Source organism: Tenrec ecaudatus, chromosome 4 (genome assembly GCF_050624435.1).
Source record: "Tenrec ecaudatus isolate mTenEca1 chromosome 4, mTenEca1.hap1, whole genome shotgun sequence".
Taxonomy (NCBI): domain Eukaryota; kingdom Metazoa; phylum Chordata; class Mammalia; order Afrosoricida; family Tenrecidae; genus Tenrec; species Tenrec ecaudatus.
Genome location: NC_134533.1, coordinates 138,902,533 through 138,917,615, shown reverse-complemented (window position 1 = coordinate 138,917,615; position 15,083 = coordinate 138,902,533). Strand labels below are relative to the sequence as shown.

The 15,083-nt window shown below is 50.3% G+C and overlaps 1 protein-coding gene across 5 annotated transcripts in view; it reads left to right on the top strand.

Annotated features, from left to right (window-relative positions):
• PXYLP1 (2-phosphoxylose phosphatase 1) overlaps window positions 1-15,083 on the top strand; it is a 91,018-nt gene that overhangs the window by 43,269 nt on the left and 32,666 nt on the right. For 4 of the 5 annotated variants that reach the window (XM_075546829.1, XM_075546830.1, XM_075546832.1 and 1 more), the window contains one exon: window positions 871-1,028. In XM_075546829.1, the coding sequence (XP_075402944.1) occupies window positions 950-1,028 (79 nt within the window). In that variant the 5' untranslated portion in view covers window positions 871-949. Of the gene's footprint in view, window positions 1-870; window positions 1,029-2,628; window positions 2,949-15,083 lie in introns of those variants that run through there. The other variant, XM_075546834.1, reaches the window with a different exon arrangement.

Here is a 15,083-nt window from a genome sequence, read left to right as displayed (position 1 = left end):
GTTAAAGGGCAGCATTTGCCCCAAACAGCAGACGGAAGGCAGACGTGGCCGAGACTAGAACAAATGGAAGCAGGGTGCCCAGGCGGGGAGGGGAAAGAGGGCGTCACATCAAGGAGCTTGCGACCCTGGTCACAAGACAGTGTGCACACCAGCAGCTGGGTGGACCGCTCGCCTGCTGCGTAGCCGCTCCTCCAAACTGTGCCCCCAGCGAGAGGACAAGAAACCCTCATGGAGCCTGGTGGACTCTGGCCCACACTTGAGGCATCGTGGCATGAGCGGAGTCAGCCAAAGGGGACTGGAGGAGGGTTGGGGAGATTAGAATGGTGTCCAGGGCTCAGAAAAACCCGTGGCTCCAACAGGCACGGCAGTGGGAGAGTGAGGGGAGGTCTCTGCCAAGCAGAGGGCTGGCCCTCCTAGCGGCAAGTCCTCCTGCACAGCCTGGCTGCCCCTAAAGGCGCGATGGTCAGGCGGATGATGGAAGATGACCTCGGCCACTGTAGCAAGATTGGTATCACAAAAGGTAGGAGGAGATAAAAGCTGGGGGGTCAAAACGGGATGCTGATCCATAACGATTTCATTGCCTGGTACGTTGTCTGTGCTCAGTGAGCTTGCTGTCCGTGTTTCTTTGGGAAGACCGAGTCTAAAAGATCTCATCCTGGGTTGATGGCAGATGAGCGAAGCATTCACTCTTGTTCCTGAGGAGGGCGCATCCTCCATGGGGCTTCTTTGGGGCAAAGACTAATCAGTCAGAACTCACACTCTGGTGCCCGGCATCCCGGCCAGAGGACCTGGCAAATCGGACTGTCACCAGGTGGCAGACTTGGTTTTCTACCTCAGAGCGCACATGTATTGCCTTTGCTTGATCCACAGGGCATGTTCCCGCTTTGAGGTGGGAGCCATGACGAGAAGATAGAGGTGGAGCCATGACGAGAAGATAGAACAAGTAATAATGCTTTTCCGCAATCGCTTCTTGCTGTTGCTGGCCCTGGCTGCGCTGCTGGCCTTCGTGAGCCTCAGCCTGCAGTTCTGTGAGTATTGCTGGGTTGTGATGGGCAGTGGGGGTGAGGGCTGTTTATGCTGAAATAGAGGGACTCAGTGGCCTAGAGGGCAGGAGGGGGCAGTGCTGGGTCTGTAGTAGAATTCTTACCTTCCATGCCGGAGACTGGGGCTCAATTCCTGGCCAATGCATTTAAGTGCAGCTACTATCTCTCCGGCCAGAGAGGCTTGCATGGTGCTGTGACACTGAGCAGGTTTCCGCATAGCTTCTAGACTAACACAGACAGACTAGGAGGAAAGGCCTGGCGATCTATATCTACATTCAGCTGAGGGAAACCTCTTATGTCTCACAATCCCAGCCGATCACGGCGATGGTGCATGAGTCGAGGGTGAGGGGTAGCAAGGCCAAGGGTGGGGAAGTAGCCCGGAGAGCTTCTATCTCCTCAACGATCACAGCAAGAAAAGAGCAAAACCAGGCAACTCGTTTGCTGTCAACTCGGAGAGACCCTGCCGGACGGGGCTGTAAAGATGTCCAGAGGCAGACTCCCTCAACTCTCCCTGGGGAACGGCTGCGGGGCTGCGGCACCCACTGGCGGCATGGCGCTGCTCGGCCCCTTTGCCGTGATTTTGGTGTTGCTGGTGGCGCCCATCGAGTCTGTTCTGACGTGGCAACCCTGAGCCCAGTGGTGCACAGCCCGGACCAGTCCGGCCATCCTCACGCTGTTACGTTCAGGCCCATGGTTGCAGCCACTGGGTCACTGTTAAATGATGCTGATTGAAACCACAGTCTGTGATTGTCCTGCTAACGGTGCATGGTCGCCACCGAGGCTGTGCTGGGCACGCTGTGTAGGCCTCACGGTGCATCGTAGGCTTCTGCGTGGATTCGTAAAGGGCCTGCTAATTCTCTTTCTTGTTCAGACCCTCAAGGCAGAGACACTGTCCGCTGGTGCCAAGCCACACAGCACAGCGGTGTCCGGCCCGCCAGTTGGTGGGTGGGTTGGTTGCTTGTGGCTTTGGCATCTTCTATGTTCAGTCAGCTGGGAGATTGCAGTTGCCGGTGGGTGGGTGCATTAGGTGACAGAACACCAGGCTCAGGCAGCACGGCTGCAGATGGGAAGTCCCACCCAGGCGGGGGGGGGGGGGGGGAGGACTGCCCACAGTCCTTACGCTGTCTCATTCAGCACTTGGCCTTGCCTGGGGTCCCAGTGTTCTGGTGTACCCCGCAGCTCCCAGGAGGTCCTCCGCAAACATAACCCTCATCACATTTGTTTGTCTGGGCACGGGCCGGCCCTCTGTCCTCGCAGAGACCCCTCTCCCCTCAAACCCTGTGCCACGCATCATCTGGGCACTTAGCTGACTCTGCTGTGCAAGCCTGTCGCTCACTGCCCCAAGTCCGCCCCTCCCTCTCCCCGCTCCCCAGTGCGTTTACACAGCTCCAGGCACCTCCGTGGCCCCTAAGGAGCCTCAGAGGACCGCAAGCCTGTTCCCTCCTTGCACTAACCAACAGTATCAGAAGTTCGCAATCTTGGGTCGCTTCTCCCCACAAGACTGTCTGCTCTCTGAGGCTTCTCTCTGGACCCCAGGAGCCAGGACAGCGGAGCGCATCATGGTTTTGTTTGCTTTGATTTATAGAAATGTTTGTGGGCCTGAATTGAAATTCACTTTACAAAGCAGTTGTTACTGTTGCTGGCTGATACCATGGCAGGACAGAACAAAGCACTGCCCAGCTCCGCCCCTCCACATGAACAGCTGTTCCTCCCACTGTGGCGTGCCGTGGGGTTCTCACCGACCAGTTTTTGGAAGTAGGTCACCAGGCCTTTCTTCCTAGTCTGAAAGCTCTGCTGAAACCTGCCCAGCATCACAGCAACACACAAGCCTCCACTGGCTGACAAGTGGTGGCCGCACATGAGGCGTTCCCGCCAGGAGTTTAACCCGGGCCTCCCGCATGGAAGGTGAGACTTCAATCACTGATTTATTCATTACCCTCCCCACCCTGAAAGGCAGAAACCAGGAGTGAGTCCCTGCCACCACGCTGTCCCCTCCCTGCCTCTCTGGCAATGTCTCCTTGAAGTTCTGCACCGAGGAAGGCTTCTGTAGAAGGGTCCAGTCTGGGCTGTTCTGTGGCTTTCCCTCGGGGTCAGGGCTCACACTGCTGTTTGGGAGACTGGTGTTTGGCATCCACAGGATGGCGCTGTGAGGAGGTGGCAGTCGGTGTGTGTGTGTGTGTGTGTGTGTGTGTGTGTGTAGGTGTGTAATGGGTGTGTGTGGTGGGTTTGTGTGATGGGTTTGTGTGGAGGGGTGTTTGGGGTGTGTGTGTATGTGTGTGTGTGTGGTGGGTTTGTGTGTAGGTGTGTGATGGGTGTGTGTGGTGGGTTTGTGTGATGGGTTTGTGTAGAGGGGTGTGTGTGTGTGTGTGTGTGTGTTTTGGAGGGGCAGTTCTGACCCTATGCACCAAGCAACCTGGGAAAAGGCTATTGGGCTTTCTCAGTGAGGTAGCTTTGAGCAAGTTTTCCTGGTTCCCCTCCATACCCACACCCAGTGCCCATGACAGGCGATTTCTACCAGCAAAGAGAATAAAAAGTACTCGTGGCATCCTTTCCGAGTAGGAAAAAGCGATCAGAAGAGAGCCACGAGGCGGTTAGAGACGCTCCAGATGGTTCACAAGCTGTGAAATGCGAATCCTTTTGAGAACGCGCTCCTCAGGACGCTCGGCCGTTCTCATTGTTCATGACTTTTCCGTTAAAAGTTTCCATCCTTTGCTCGGAGGGGTTTCAGTCACCATGGCCTTGCTTGTGGGGCCTGGCCGGTTCTGAGGCGTGACTGTGTGTCGCTGTGTTTGCTGGCTCCACGTCGCTGAGTGGCTTGTGTGTTTGGCTTATGTAACTCCTCTGAAAGTACCTTCTGTTTAAGGAGAGCCAATTTGCAGCCATACTTTTTAAGGAAAATTTTGCTGGGTAAATTAGCCTGGCTGGGTCTGAGCTCCTTATTGTTGGCTCGGTTGACGCTCCCTGAAGAGTCTGAGAGATGGACGGCCTTACCGCTCTTCTAATTCTAGGTAAAACTGGGAATTTCCTATGAAAATAGAGTTTAATTGCCTGATTTTAGAAATCGTTTCATAGATTGCTAATGGTTATGATGTAAGAAACTGCACTGATTCGTAATGCAAAGGTTTATGCTCGGTAATGCTTATGTTTTCAGCATTAGCCTAAAACAGACGGACTTCTTCTTCTGACTAATTTTGGAATGGCAAATTAAAACCTGGAATTATCTTAGGTAGTGCACTGGAGGCGATCAAACCCAGCTTGGTTTCTCTGCTGCTTTAACCACGCAGTAGCTTGTAAATTTGTTTTCTGAAACAACTGGATGTTTTATTTGGTCTTGATGGTAGTTTTCCTTTCCTGATGCTTTGAATATGAAAGCGTTAGTGAACCCGGTTATGAATAAGAAGTCAGGGTGTTTAAAAAGCATTTCTTCTCAGTTCAGAAGGTGCCTATGTGAGCTCCGAGGTGTTTATTGAGTACGTAGACGTATGTTTGACATTTTTCCTGCACTGCGGGGATACCACAGAGAGTCATGCAGCTCATAGTTTCTCCAATAAAGGTTCTAACGGGCTCCTGTCTCTAGTAGCCTTTGTGAAAAATATCCATTTGTGTTTGCAAGGCCTGGATGGTTCTGAATCTGGAAGTAGCAGCATTCCGAAATTCCTGATCGCAGCTCTGTCCGAGGGGCACAAATAGGGCAGCACCGAGGCGAGGCACCCTCAAGTAGGGGCTCTGAAGGGCAACCCGCAAGATCACGAGGGCGCTTAGCTCTGTCTCTGCTTTGTTTTCTGCTCAGCCGTGCTCATCCTCTGGCCAGCATTCCTTTCATGCTTATTGCGTGCTCATTTTCGGCCACATTCCAACCAGCACTCCCAAAATGGCGTCCTGGGTCGAGCACACAGGCTCTGGCATCCACAGCCTTGGGTTTGACTGGGGATCCCTCCCCCCAGCAGCTGCGAGTGCTCTGGCACATCTAGCCTCCCTCTTCTAGCCAGTGGGTTTCCTTAATGCCGCTTGGCAAGGTTGATGAGAGGTGGCTGCTGGCTCGTGGAAGCACGTTCAGTGCAAATCTTCCATGGACGCAGGACGGCGCCCCCGCAGGTGTGCACCACGCAGCCATCTGGAGGGAGCCTTGAAATGTGGGAGAGACTTACTTGGTTTTGATCAGAGTACATTGGCTGTTGTTATGAACTGATTTGGGTCCCCTTCCCCGGGCCCCTGAAATAGATATGTTGAAGTCCTAACTCCTGTATCTGTAAATGTGAACCCCTTTGTGAATAGGGACTTCTTTTGTATGTTTCTGAGGCCATCCCAGAGAGGGCTGAGTCCCCAACATCATCATTTCTGAGCAGGGCTGTATCAAAAGAATGGAGTAGACACACAGACATGTGTTGGGAGAGACAGACTCCGAGGAGCGCCCAGTGGGCAGCCTCCCTGCTGTGGCAGAGGGCCCGGTAGAGCTGGACAGGCGCCGCAGGGCTCTGACAAGGAGGACACCTCCCTCGAACCGAGACTCTGAGTTTAGCCTCTGTAGTCGTGTTTGCCCCAGCAACACTAGGTCGTGAAGACAGCCCGAGGGGTCAGTCCCGCTGGGCAGATGAGCCTCTCCTACGTGGCCTGATAGGTTAAGAGATAAGAGATACATTTTCGGGGGGGGGGGCTGAGCACCAAGGTTGTCTTCAGTTTCCATAGAGCCATCCCTGCGAGAAGGGGCAGACCTGTTCTGTGTGGCCCCAGGTGACCATTTCAGCTAAGGATAAGGTGGTTGGTAGGGCTGTCGAGTCAGTTCTAGTTCATTGTGACCCTGTGTATGTACACCAGACTTCCTGAACTGTCCAGAGGTCGAGGAGATGCTGAGTTCCGGGGGTGGTGTGCGCACCATCCCTGAGATGTGCACTTTCTGGTGGGTCCCTCTAACCGTGTGCCCTGCTGTGGTCGTTAACTGCCACTGAGTTGGTTCTGGTTCTATGTACAGCGGGACACAGCAGCGCCCCGGTCCTGCACCATCCTCACAATTGTTCTGATGTGTGAGCCCAGTGTTGCAGCCACTCTGTCAGTCAGTCCATCTCATGAAAGATCTTCCTCGGCTCATGTAGAAGGCAAATGTTTGGAGAATGATGATGGCAAAACATGTACATATGTGCTTGACACATGGGTGTAGGTATGGATTGTGGTAAGAATTGTACGAGCCCCCAGTAAAATGATATTTTTAAAAAAGAAAAATCTTCCTCATTGTCGTTGCCCCTTTGCTGTACCAAGAATGATGTCCTTCCCCAGCGCTGGTCTCTCCTGACAACATGTCCAAAGTGCATGAGACAAAGTCTCTCCAGTCTTGCTTTTAAGGAGCACTCTGGCTCTCCTCCTTTCAGAACAGTGTGGCATGGGGGCTGGGGTACCAGGCATGTCATTGGACCAGATCTGAGGACTTACGAAGGTAGCATTCCTTGTTGGCGCAGTAGCATGAGAATGCACAACTCTGCGCTTCAGCACACGTTCTCAGGATATCTACTGTTTGACAGGTCCTGGTCTGGAGCTTCGTCCCCACAGGACTACACGGAGCTCTCTGTCTGGTGAAAAGGAATCATGAGCAGACACTTGGGCTCCAGCATGGCATGTGCTAGGAGGGGCAGGAGACAGCAGCACAGGAGGTCGGGAAGAACGTGGATCCATATACCTCTGTCCTGCCCTCTCCTGCTCTGTGACTTCACTTTCTGCTCTTCACCTGTCAGATGGAAATAGTGATAGTTCCTAATGCATAACGCTGTTAAAGGAAATTACAAAACATCTAGAACCATGCCTGCTACTAGTAATCATGATATATGTGTTTGTTTAAAACAATAACAAAAACTCGCCACAACTTAGCCCTGTGTCATGATGTCCCCATGAGTGTCACAGTAGACTTGCTCCAGAGACTTTCTGAGCCTGGCTTTTCTGGGAGTCAGTGGCCATGGCTCGCTTTGCAGGCATCTCTGGGCAAATGCATACCTCCATCCTTTAGGTTAACAGCCAAGCATGTTGACCATTTTCACTACCCAGGGCCTCCATGGGTTCCCATGAAATAAAATCATTGAGATCATTTAAGATCGTGTAGTATGGGAGATGAGGGGACAAGAGCCTTTTTCCAGCCTGGAGGACCAAGGAAGACCTCTTAGAGGAGGTGGGTATCTGAGCTTTGTTCTTGATGAATAGGTAGGAGTTGGCCAAGAAGGGAGCAGGGATAGACATTCCTGGCAGACAGAGGAGAGTGTGCAAAGCCAGAGGCTGAGAGAGTAGGACCAGCCAGGTCACCTGTGTCACTGTGAGACTGGGCCAAAGTTGGGGCTCCACAGCCAATGCATTGCCATATAATGTCCTGAAGACAGGGGACAGCATCAGATTTGTGTCTTGGAAAGATCACAGGACAGTGTGTTCTCTTGGGGATGTTGATCAGCATCCATCAGGAGGAGCTTCTTAGAAAGGTATATCCTCAGAACAAACAAGTGAACAACCGCATCCTTACGTCCCTTCCTACCTCTGTAATCAGGATCTTTGTCAAGTGGAGCTCAGAAATCCACCTTCTTCAGAAGCTCCCAGGTGAGGCTGATCTCCATCTGGGCGTGCTGATGCTGGAAAGCCCGCCAGGAGCTGTGCTCATGCTGCTGCTGCGGGCCTGTTCCGTCAGGTTGATCTGACACCCAGAATCATAGGCGACAGTAGTACCATGTCAAGGGTAGCAGCTGCACAACAACCAGTGGCCCTGAGGGAAGAAGTCCAAGCTGCAATGAAAGCATGAGCCAAAAACAAGGCTCCAGGAATTGGAATCCAACTGGAATGCCCTGGAGCACTGACCTGTCTGACTGCCCTGCAATCGGCGTCGCCTCACAGAGACCCTATAGGACAGGGTCGAGCCACCCTTGTGCGTTTCTGAGACTATGCCTTTTATGGAAGTACTGAGGAGCGGCTGGTGGTTTCAGACTGCTCATCTTGTGGTTAGCGGCCCAGCTTATAATCACTGCACCACCAAAGTGCCGACTCGTTCACCTATGCCGGGACAGTTAGAGGACAACTGGTTGGCTAGCTGACTGGAAAAGATACACATTTGTACCCATTCCAAAGGAAGGTGACCCAACAGAAAGAATGAATTATAGAACAATATCATTGATATCACATGTATGTAAAATTTTGCTGAAGATCATTCAAGAACAGTTTCAGTACTATATTGACAGAGAAGTACCAGAGATTTGAGATGGTGTGTTTCTATCTAGATAAACGAAACCAGGACACATGATTGTAGATCTATAAAAGGATAGTTAATACAATGAGAAGGAATATAATGGCTTATTAGTCCACAGAGCAGTGCAGAGGGCTGTTCAAGTCACTTTCATGGAACAGTTAATATACTGAAGGTCCTTCAATTCCTGCAGGCTGCTAGTTCAAGGCCAAGGAAGCAGAAATCGGAGTCTGCCCTCAGGCAAGACAGGCAAGTTGGTCCTCAGGCAGCAGACAACAGGGTAGGACAGCACCAGTCAGTAGCTCTGAGCTTGGCCCAGCAGGCCTGGAGGGGATCTTGAACTCCAGCAATACGCAGCAAAAAGATCCACCAGCCTCAAGCTTGGCAAAGCGGGTTTCTAGGATAAAATCCATGGGTTGGCTCAGCCCACAGGTAGTGCAGCACATGGCTGAGGCAAAGAGGTAGCTCAAGCAGCAGCGCGCTGGTCTGATCACCAGGAAGGAAGAGAGGCGGGAGGCAAAGTATTTATCACGGTTGCCTTCCAATCAAGCTGCAAACTGATTAAATTCCAGCACCTGTACCTGTGGAGGCCTAGTTGGCACAATGACCTGGCTATCACAGCTGGGTTCAGAAAAGGAAGTGGAACAAGGGAGATCATTGCTGACATCAGATGGACCTTGACCGAAAGCAGAGAGTAACAGAAAGACGTTTGCTTGTGTTTCATTGACTATACCAAAGCTTTCTGCTGTGTGTATCATAACTAACTATGGATAGCCTTGAGATGATAATTCCGGAACATTTCATTATGCACATGGGGACGCTATACATGGATCAAGAGATCGTTGTTGAGCAGAACAAGGGAGTACTGCAAAGTTTAAAATCAGGAAAGGTGTATATCAGGGTTGTATCTTCGCACCATACTTATTCAATCCACACACAGGGCAAATAATCAGAGAAACTGGCTTATATGAAGATGATGGTATCAGGATTGGAAAAGGCAATCTGATGTGCAGATGATCCCACCTTGCTTGCTGACAGTGAGGAGGACTTGAAGCACTTGCTGATGAAGACCGAGGATCCCAGCCTTCAGTGTGGATCACAATTTAATGTAAACAAAACTCAAATCCTCACAACTGAACCAGTAGGTAACATCATAATAAAGGGAAAATAATGACACCGTCAAGGATTCCATTTTGCTTGCATTCACCATTAGTTCTCGTGGAAGCAGCAGTCAAGAAATCAAAATACGAGTTGCATCAGGTAAATCGGCTGCACCAAGGTGTGCCTGACCCTAGCCATACCTCACCATGGTACTTTCAGTTGCCTCATATGTAGGTCAAAGTTGGACATTGACTAAGGAAGACTGAAGCAAAACAAATGCATTCGAATGATGGTGCTGGTGACGACCATTGGCAGTCCCATGGACGGCCCAAGGACCGACAGCTTTGTGTTGGAAGAAGTACACTCAGGAATGCTCCCGAGAGGCCCCGATGGCGAGACTTTGGCGATGTTGTCAGGAGAGACCAGTCCCTGGAAAAGAACATCATGCTTGATAAATTGGAAGGGCAGGGGAAAGTGGAAGCCCTTGGTGAGCTGGATTGGCAGTGGCTACACCAGTGAAAGCTATTCACTTGAATCATAGCAGCGCTCGCTGACCAAAACTCTGATGGCACAGTGGCTACACAATTGGGCTGCTAACTCCAAGGTCAGCAGTTTGAAACTGCCAACTGCTCCGCAGGAGACTGATGTGGCTTTCTATTCCCATAAAGAGCTATAATCTTGGAAACTAACAGGGGAAGTTCTACCCTGTCCTATGGGATTCTCTGTGAGTCGGAATTAACCCCAGGGCAGCGAGTTTGGCATGGTTTGGGGGAGATAACCTTGACAATAGATGAGCACTTACCATTGCACCACCAGGGCTCCTTGTTTTAGGTTGATGGAGACTTGGATCAAGGTCCTGTCCCTTGAAAAAAAAGCAATGAAGCCAAGAAACATTGGGGTGAGGGAGCGTTGATCACGAGTGGAAGAGAGGGTGATGGCAGCGAGCTGTGGGGTGGGGGGCCTCATGATCCCTAGGACGCTGGCTTGGCTCAGTAGGCACCTCATTCATTTGTGTGCCTGAGAGAAGATTTGGGGTCTGAAGACTAAAAGAGACCCTTTTGGGGGCGGGGCAGCCCCTTTTAGCAGTTTTTACCAGATTTGGAAGGACCGGGTCTCTCAGGTGCCCCTGGAAGTGACTCCAGACCCTATGAACTTATTTCATTTGGCCCAAGCAGTGTTTCCACATTTAAACATTTTATTTACTAGTGTTTTTAAAACTAGGCTACTTCACATAAATCCCAAGACCCCCTTTTAAAAAATCTGACTCTCCAGCCATTTGTGGGGACAGTGCTGGAGCCAGCAGCTGAAAAGTGACTTGTTTCCCCCTCTGTGGGCAGTGCATGCTTCTTTTAATGCTTTGTTGCCTGTGAAGGCCCAGGGAGGGCCCTGTGCCTGGTGGTGCAGATCCAGGGCTAAAAGGAACAGGTCAAAATGAACTCCCGGGCTGGCAGAGAGGCCCAGACGGCCAGAGAGGTGGGGCCCAGGGAGGCGGCCACCTGCCTGCGGTCCTCCGGCTAACTAGGTGTGCGGTGTTTCATGACTATTTCCAGCACTGGTCTTGCTGCCTAGAGCCCCCACCTTCCTACATTTTTCTATGCTGCTTTGGACCAGCTCAGGGGAAATTTAGAATCAAGTTGCCTTTGAGTGGACAGTCTGGCTTTGGTTGTTCAGAGCCCCTTGCTCTTCACTTGTTCTTGGTGGGCCGTTGACATTCAGTATCTGCTCTGTGGGGACTCTGGTGGTGCCCAGAGGAGGCGGGGGTGACTTTGCGGAGGACCGAGCTGAGTAGTCGCTGCTGGGCCTGAGCTCCCACCAGCCCGGAGCCGTGTCAGGCTCTGCTCTCCACTTGGCACTTGGAGAACACTGTGGAGTCTGGGGGGCCGGGGCACTCAGGAAGATCCCAGGACTTTTCCTTGGCCAAGACTTGGGGACCGTCGCCTGGCACTGTCTGGGGTCCAGCATGCTCTGCTGTAAGAGCAGTCAGAGCTCCCTGGGCGTTTATGTTGGGCTGCTGGACTCGAAAGGCCGAGGCGCGGAGAAAGGGCCATTGCTGTGAGGTGCCCCGAGCCTGTTCCGATCGCCGCTACCCTGCGTACGACAGAGCAAAACGCCATCCGTCGCCGCAGTGGCTCTGCTCGAGCCCACTGTCGCAGTCCCTGCCTCAGTCCATCTTGTAGACAGCCTGCCTCTTTCTTGCTGCCCCTCTACTTTACCAGGCCTGATGTCCTTCCCCAGGGACTGCTCTCGCCAGCGCTCGGGAGACCAGGTTTCACTGCCTTCACGTTGCAGGAGCAGCTGGCTGCACGTCCCGAGTCCATGCTGTTTCCACTATGCTTCCCGGGGCCATCGGGCCAAGGCGCCAGGGCTTCTCCAGTCCTCCTCATTCAGCATCCAACTTCCACATGCCAAAGGTTGTCATAATACTTCCCTGTCATCGTCGTCACAAGTTATTGTCCTGTTTAAATCAGACATCCCTGCCATCTTCACATGAGGGCTGAGTGGCATTAATATTGCTCACTGTCACCACTCACCGTTCCCAACCTTCCCATCGCCTTCACAGGGACCACTAGCCCAGCTTTGCAGACAGGCGCTGTTTTCTGTTAGCTAGTTTAGTTTGTCTATAACTTCCCACCTTCCTATTGAGGAATTTCTTTTCCAATTGACAGATATCTGGGAGGTTTTTTATGCTTGTTTTTAGTAGTTAAGTAGTTGGTTTATTGAGACAGGAGAATGCTTAGCACAATGGTCGCACATCATCAGGTTGTCAATAATATCAACATTAAGAACAAATATTACACTTTAAAAAGATGACAAGATGAAGGCTCCTTTTAAGATTATACTGGCGAGGGATAGATGCATGGGCCAGGGCGTGGCACCCCATCAGACTCAACTGGAAAGCACTAGCAAAGGACAACAAATAGACCTTGAACTATTTATAGGGTGTTTGTTGTTGTTGTATGTGTTGTAGCTATTGTTTTATTGTCTATTGTTGCTTTCTTGCACTTGGTCTTGTGATGGTGCATACTGTTGTCGTTGCATGTCTACCTGGAAGGGATAGGCTAGATAAACAAGCCGGAAGAGAGAACAGCAGGATGACGGTTCCACGGGGACATGGGAGAAAGGGAGGCGGGGAAAGGAAGTGGGTGTTAATAAACCCAGGGACAAGGGAACAACCAGTGATCCAAAGTCAGTGGCAAGGAGGGTGTAGGAGGTCTGGCAGGGCTTGATCAAGGACAATGTAACCGAGAAGAATTACTGAAACCCAAATGAAGGCTGACTATGATAGTGGGACAAGAGGAAAGTACAAAGAAATCGAGGAAAGAACTACGAGGCAAAGGGCATTTATACAGATCTAAATATAGGCATATACAGATGCAAATATATTTATATACGATGAGGGGGAACTTGATCTTTGTACATATATTAATAGGTTTGGTATGAAGGAAACAAATGGACAGTGGGCCCCTACTCAAGTACTCCTTCAACACAAGAACACTTTGTTCTAACAATTCGGCAGTCTGAGATGCTCACCTTCCTGGCACGATTGCTGAAGACAATGGGTGCACAAGCAAATGTGGTGAAGAAAGCTGATGGTGCCTGGCTATCAAAAGATATAGCATCTGGGGTCTTAAAGGCCTAAAGATAAACAAGCAGCCATCTAGCTGAGAAACAACAAAACCCACGTGGAAGAAGCACACCAGCGTGTCAGATCACGAGATGTCAAAGAGATCAGGTGTCAGGCATCAAAGACTAAAAAAACTCATATCATTGTGAATGAGGGGGAGTGCGGAGTGGGGACCCAGGGCCCATCTGTGGACAAGTGGACATCCCCTTGCAGAAGGGCCATGGGGAGGAGACAAGCCAGTCAGGATGCAGTGTAGCGATGATGAAACATACAATTTTCCTCTATTTCTTGACTGCTTCCTCCCCTCCACTATCATGATCCCAATTCTACCTTACAAATTCAGCTGGACCGGAGGAGGTACATTGGTACAGATCAAAACTGGAAACACAGGGAATCCAGGACAGATGAACCCCTTAGGATCAGTGGTGAGAGTGACGATACTGGGAGGGTGGAGGGAAGGTGAGGGAGAAAAGGGACCAGATTACAAGGATCTACATATAACCTCCTCCCTGGGGGACGGACAGCAGAGAAGTGGGTGAAGGGAGACATTGGACAGTGTAAGATATGGTAAAATAATAATAATTTTTAAATTATCAAGGGTTCATGGGGAGGGCGGAGCAGGGAGGGAGGGAAAAAATGAGAAACTGATACCAAGGGCTCAAGTAGAAAACAAATGTTTTGAGAATGATGATGGCAACAAATGTACAAATGTGCTTGACACAATGGATGGATGGATGGATTGTGATAAGAGTTGTATGAGCCTCCAATAAAATGATTTTTTAAAAGATTATACTGGCAGAGATTCTGTAATACGATCGAGAGCCTTCATAGTTTTTTCCTGCAGAAAATGTTAGGGCAAGCCTTCAATGAAATACAGATTCTTTGTTCTACTTGGAAAAGGGTAAGGCTAAGAAAATAAACTGGTTCAAAGGGAAGAAAAATTCATTCTATGCTCTTTAGTGTTAGGATGGTTCTTCATTGTTTTATACATGTCTTAAAATTTCTATACCTACATGACACTTTTTCTTGAGTTAAAATATTTGCCTTAACCCAATGTGCTTGGCTGCTTCAGGCTGGTCTTTTACCACCCTCTAAACCGTAACAGGCTTGATCACATGTTTTAATTGGGAACATGAAGGTAAATTTAAAACAAAGCAGCAGATGCAACCCATGCCACAGCTCAACGCCCAGCTACGATTACTCCTGCTAGTGTTTCCTGAAAATTCCAGGTGGCTTTTCTCTTCTTTTAAAAGGCATTTTATTGGGGGCTCATACAACTCTTATCACATCCATTGTGTCAAGCACATTTGTACATTTGTTGCCACCATCATTCCCAAAACATTTTATTTCTACTTGAGCCCTTGGTATCAGCTCCTCATTTTTCCCATCCCTCCCCGACCCTCCCTCCTTCACGAACCATTGGTAATGTATACATTATTATTATTTTGTCATGTCTTACACTGTCCGATGTCTCCCTTCACCCACTTTTCTGTTGTCCGTCCCCCAGGGTGGGGGTTATATATAGCTCTACATATGTCGATCATTGTAATTGGTTCCCCCTTTCTCCCCCACCTTCCCCTTCCCCTCCTGGTATCACAACTCTCATTATTGGTCCTGAGGGGTTTATCTGTCCTGGATTCCCTGCATTTCCAGTTTTGATCTGTACCAGTGTACATCTTCTGGTCTAGATGGATTTGTAAGGTAGAATTGGGATCATGATAGTGGGAGGGGGGAGGAGGTATTAAAAAACCAGAGCAAAGCTGTGTGTTTCATCGGTGCTACACTACACCCTGACTGGCTCGTCTCCTCCCTGTGACTCTTCTATAAGGGGATGTCTGGTTGCCTACAGATGGGCCTTGGGTCTCCACTCCGCACTCCCCCTCATTCACAAGGATATAAATTTTTGTTCTTTTATGCCTGACCTGATCCTATTAACACCTCCTGATCACACAGGCTGGTGTGCTTCTTCCATGTGGGCTTTGTTGCTTCTCAGTTACATGTCCATTTGTTCACCTTCAAGCCTTTAAGACCCCACATGCTATATCTTTTGATAGCCGGGCACCATCAGCTTTCTTCACCATATTTGCTTATACACCGACTTTGTGTTCAC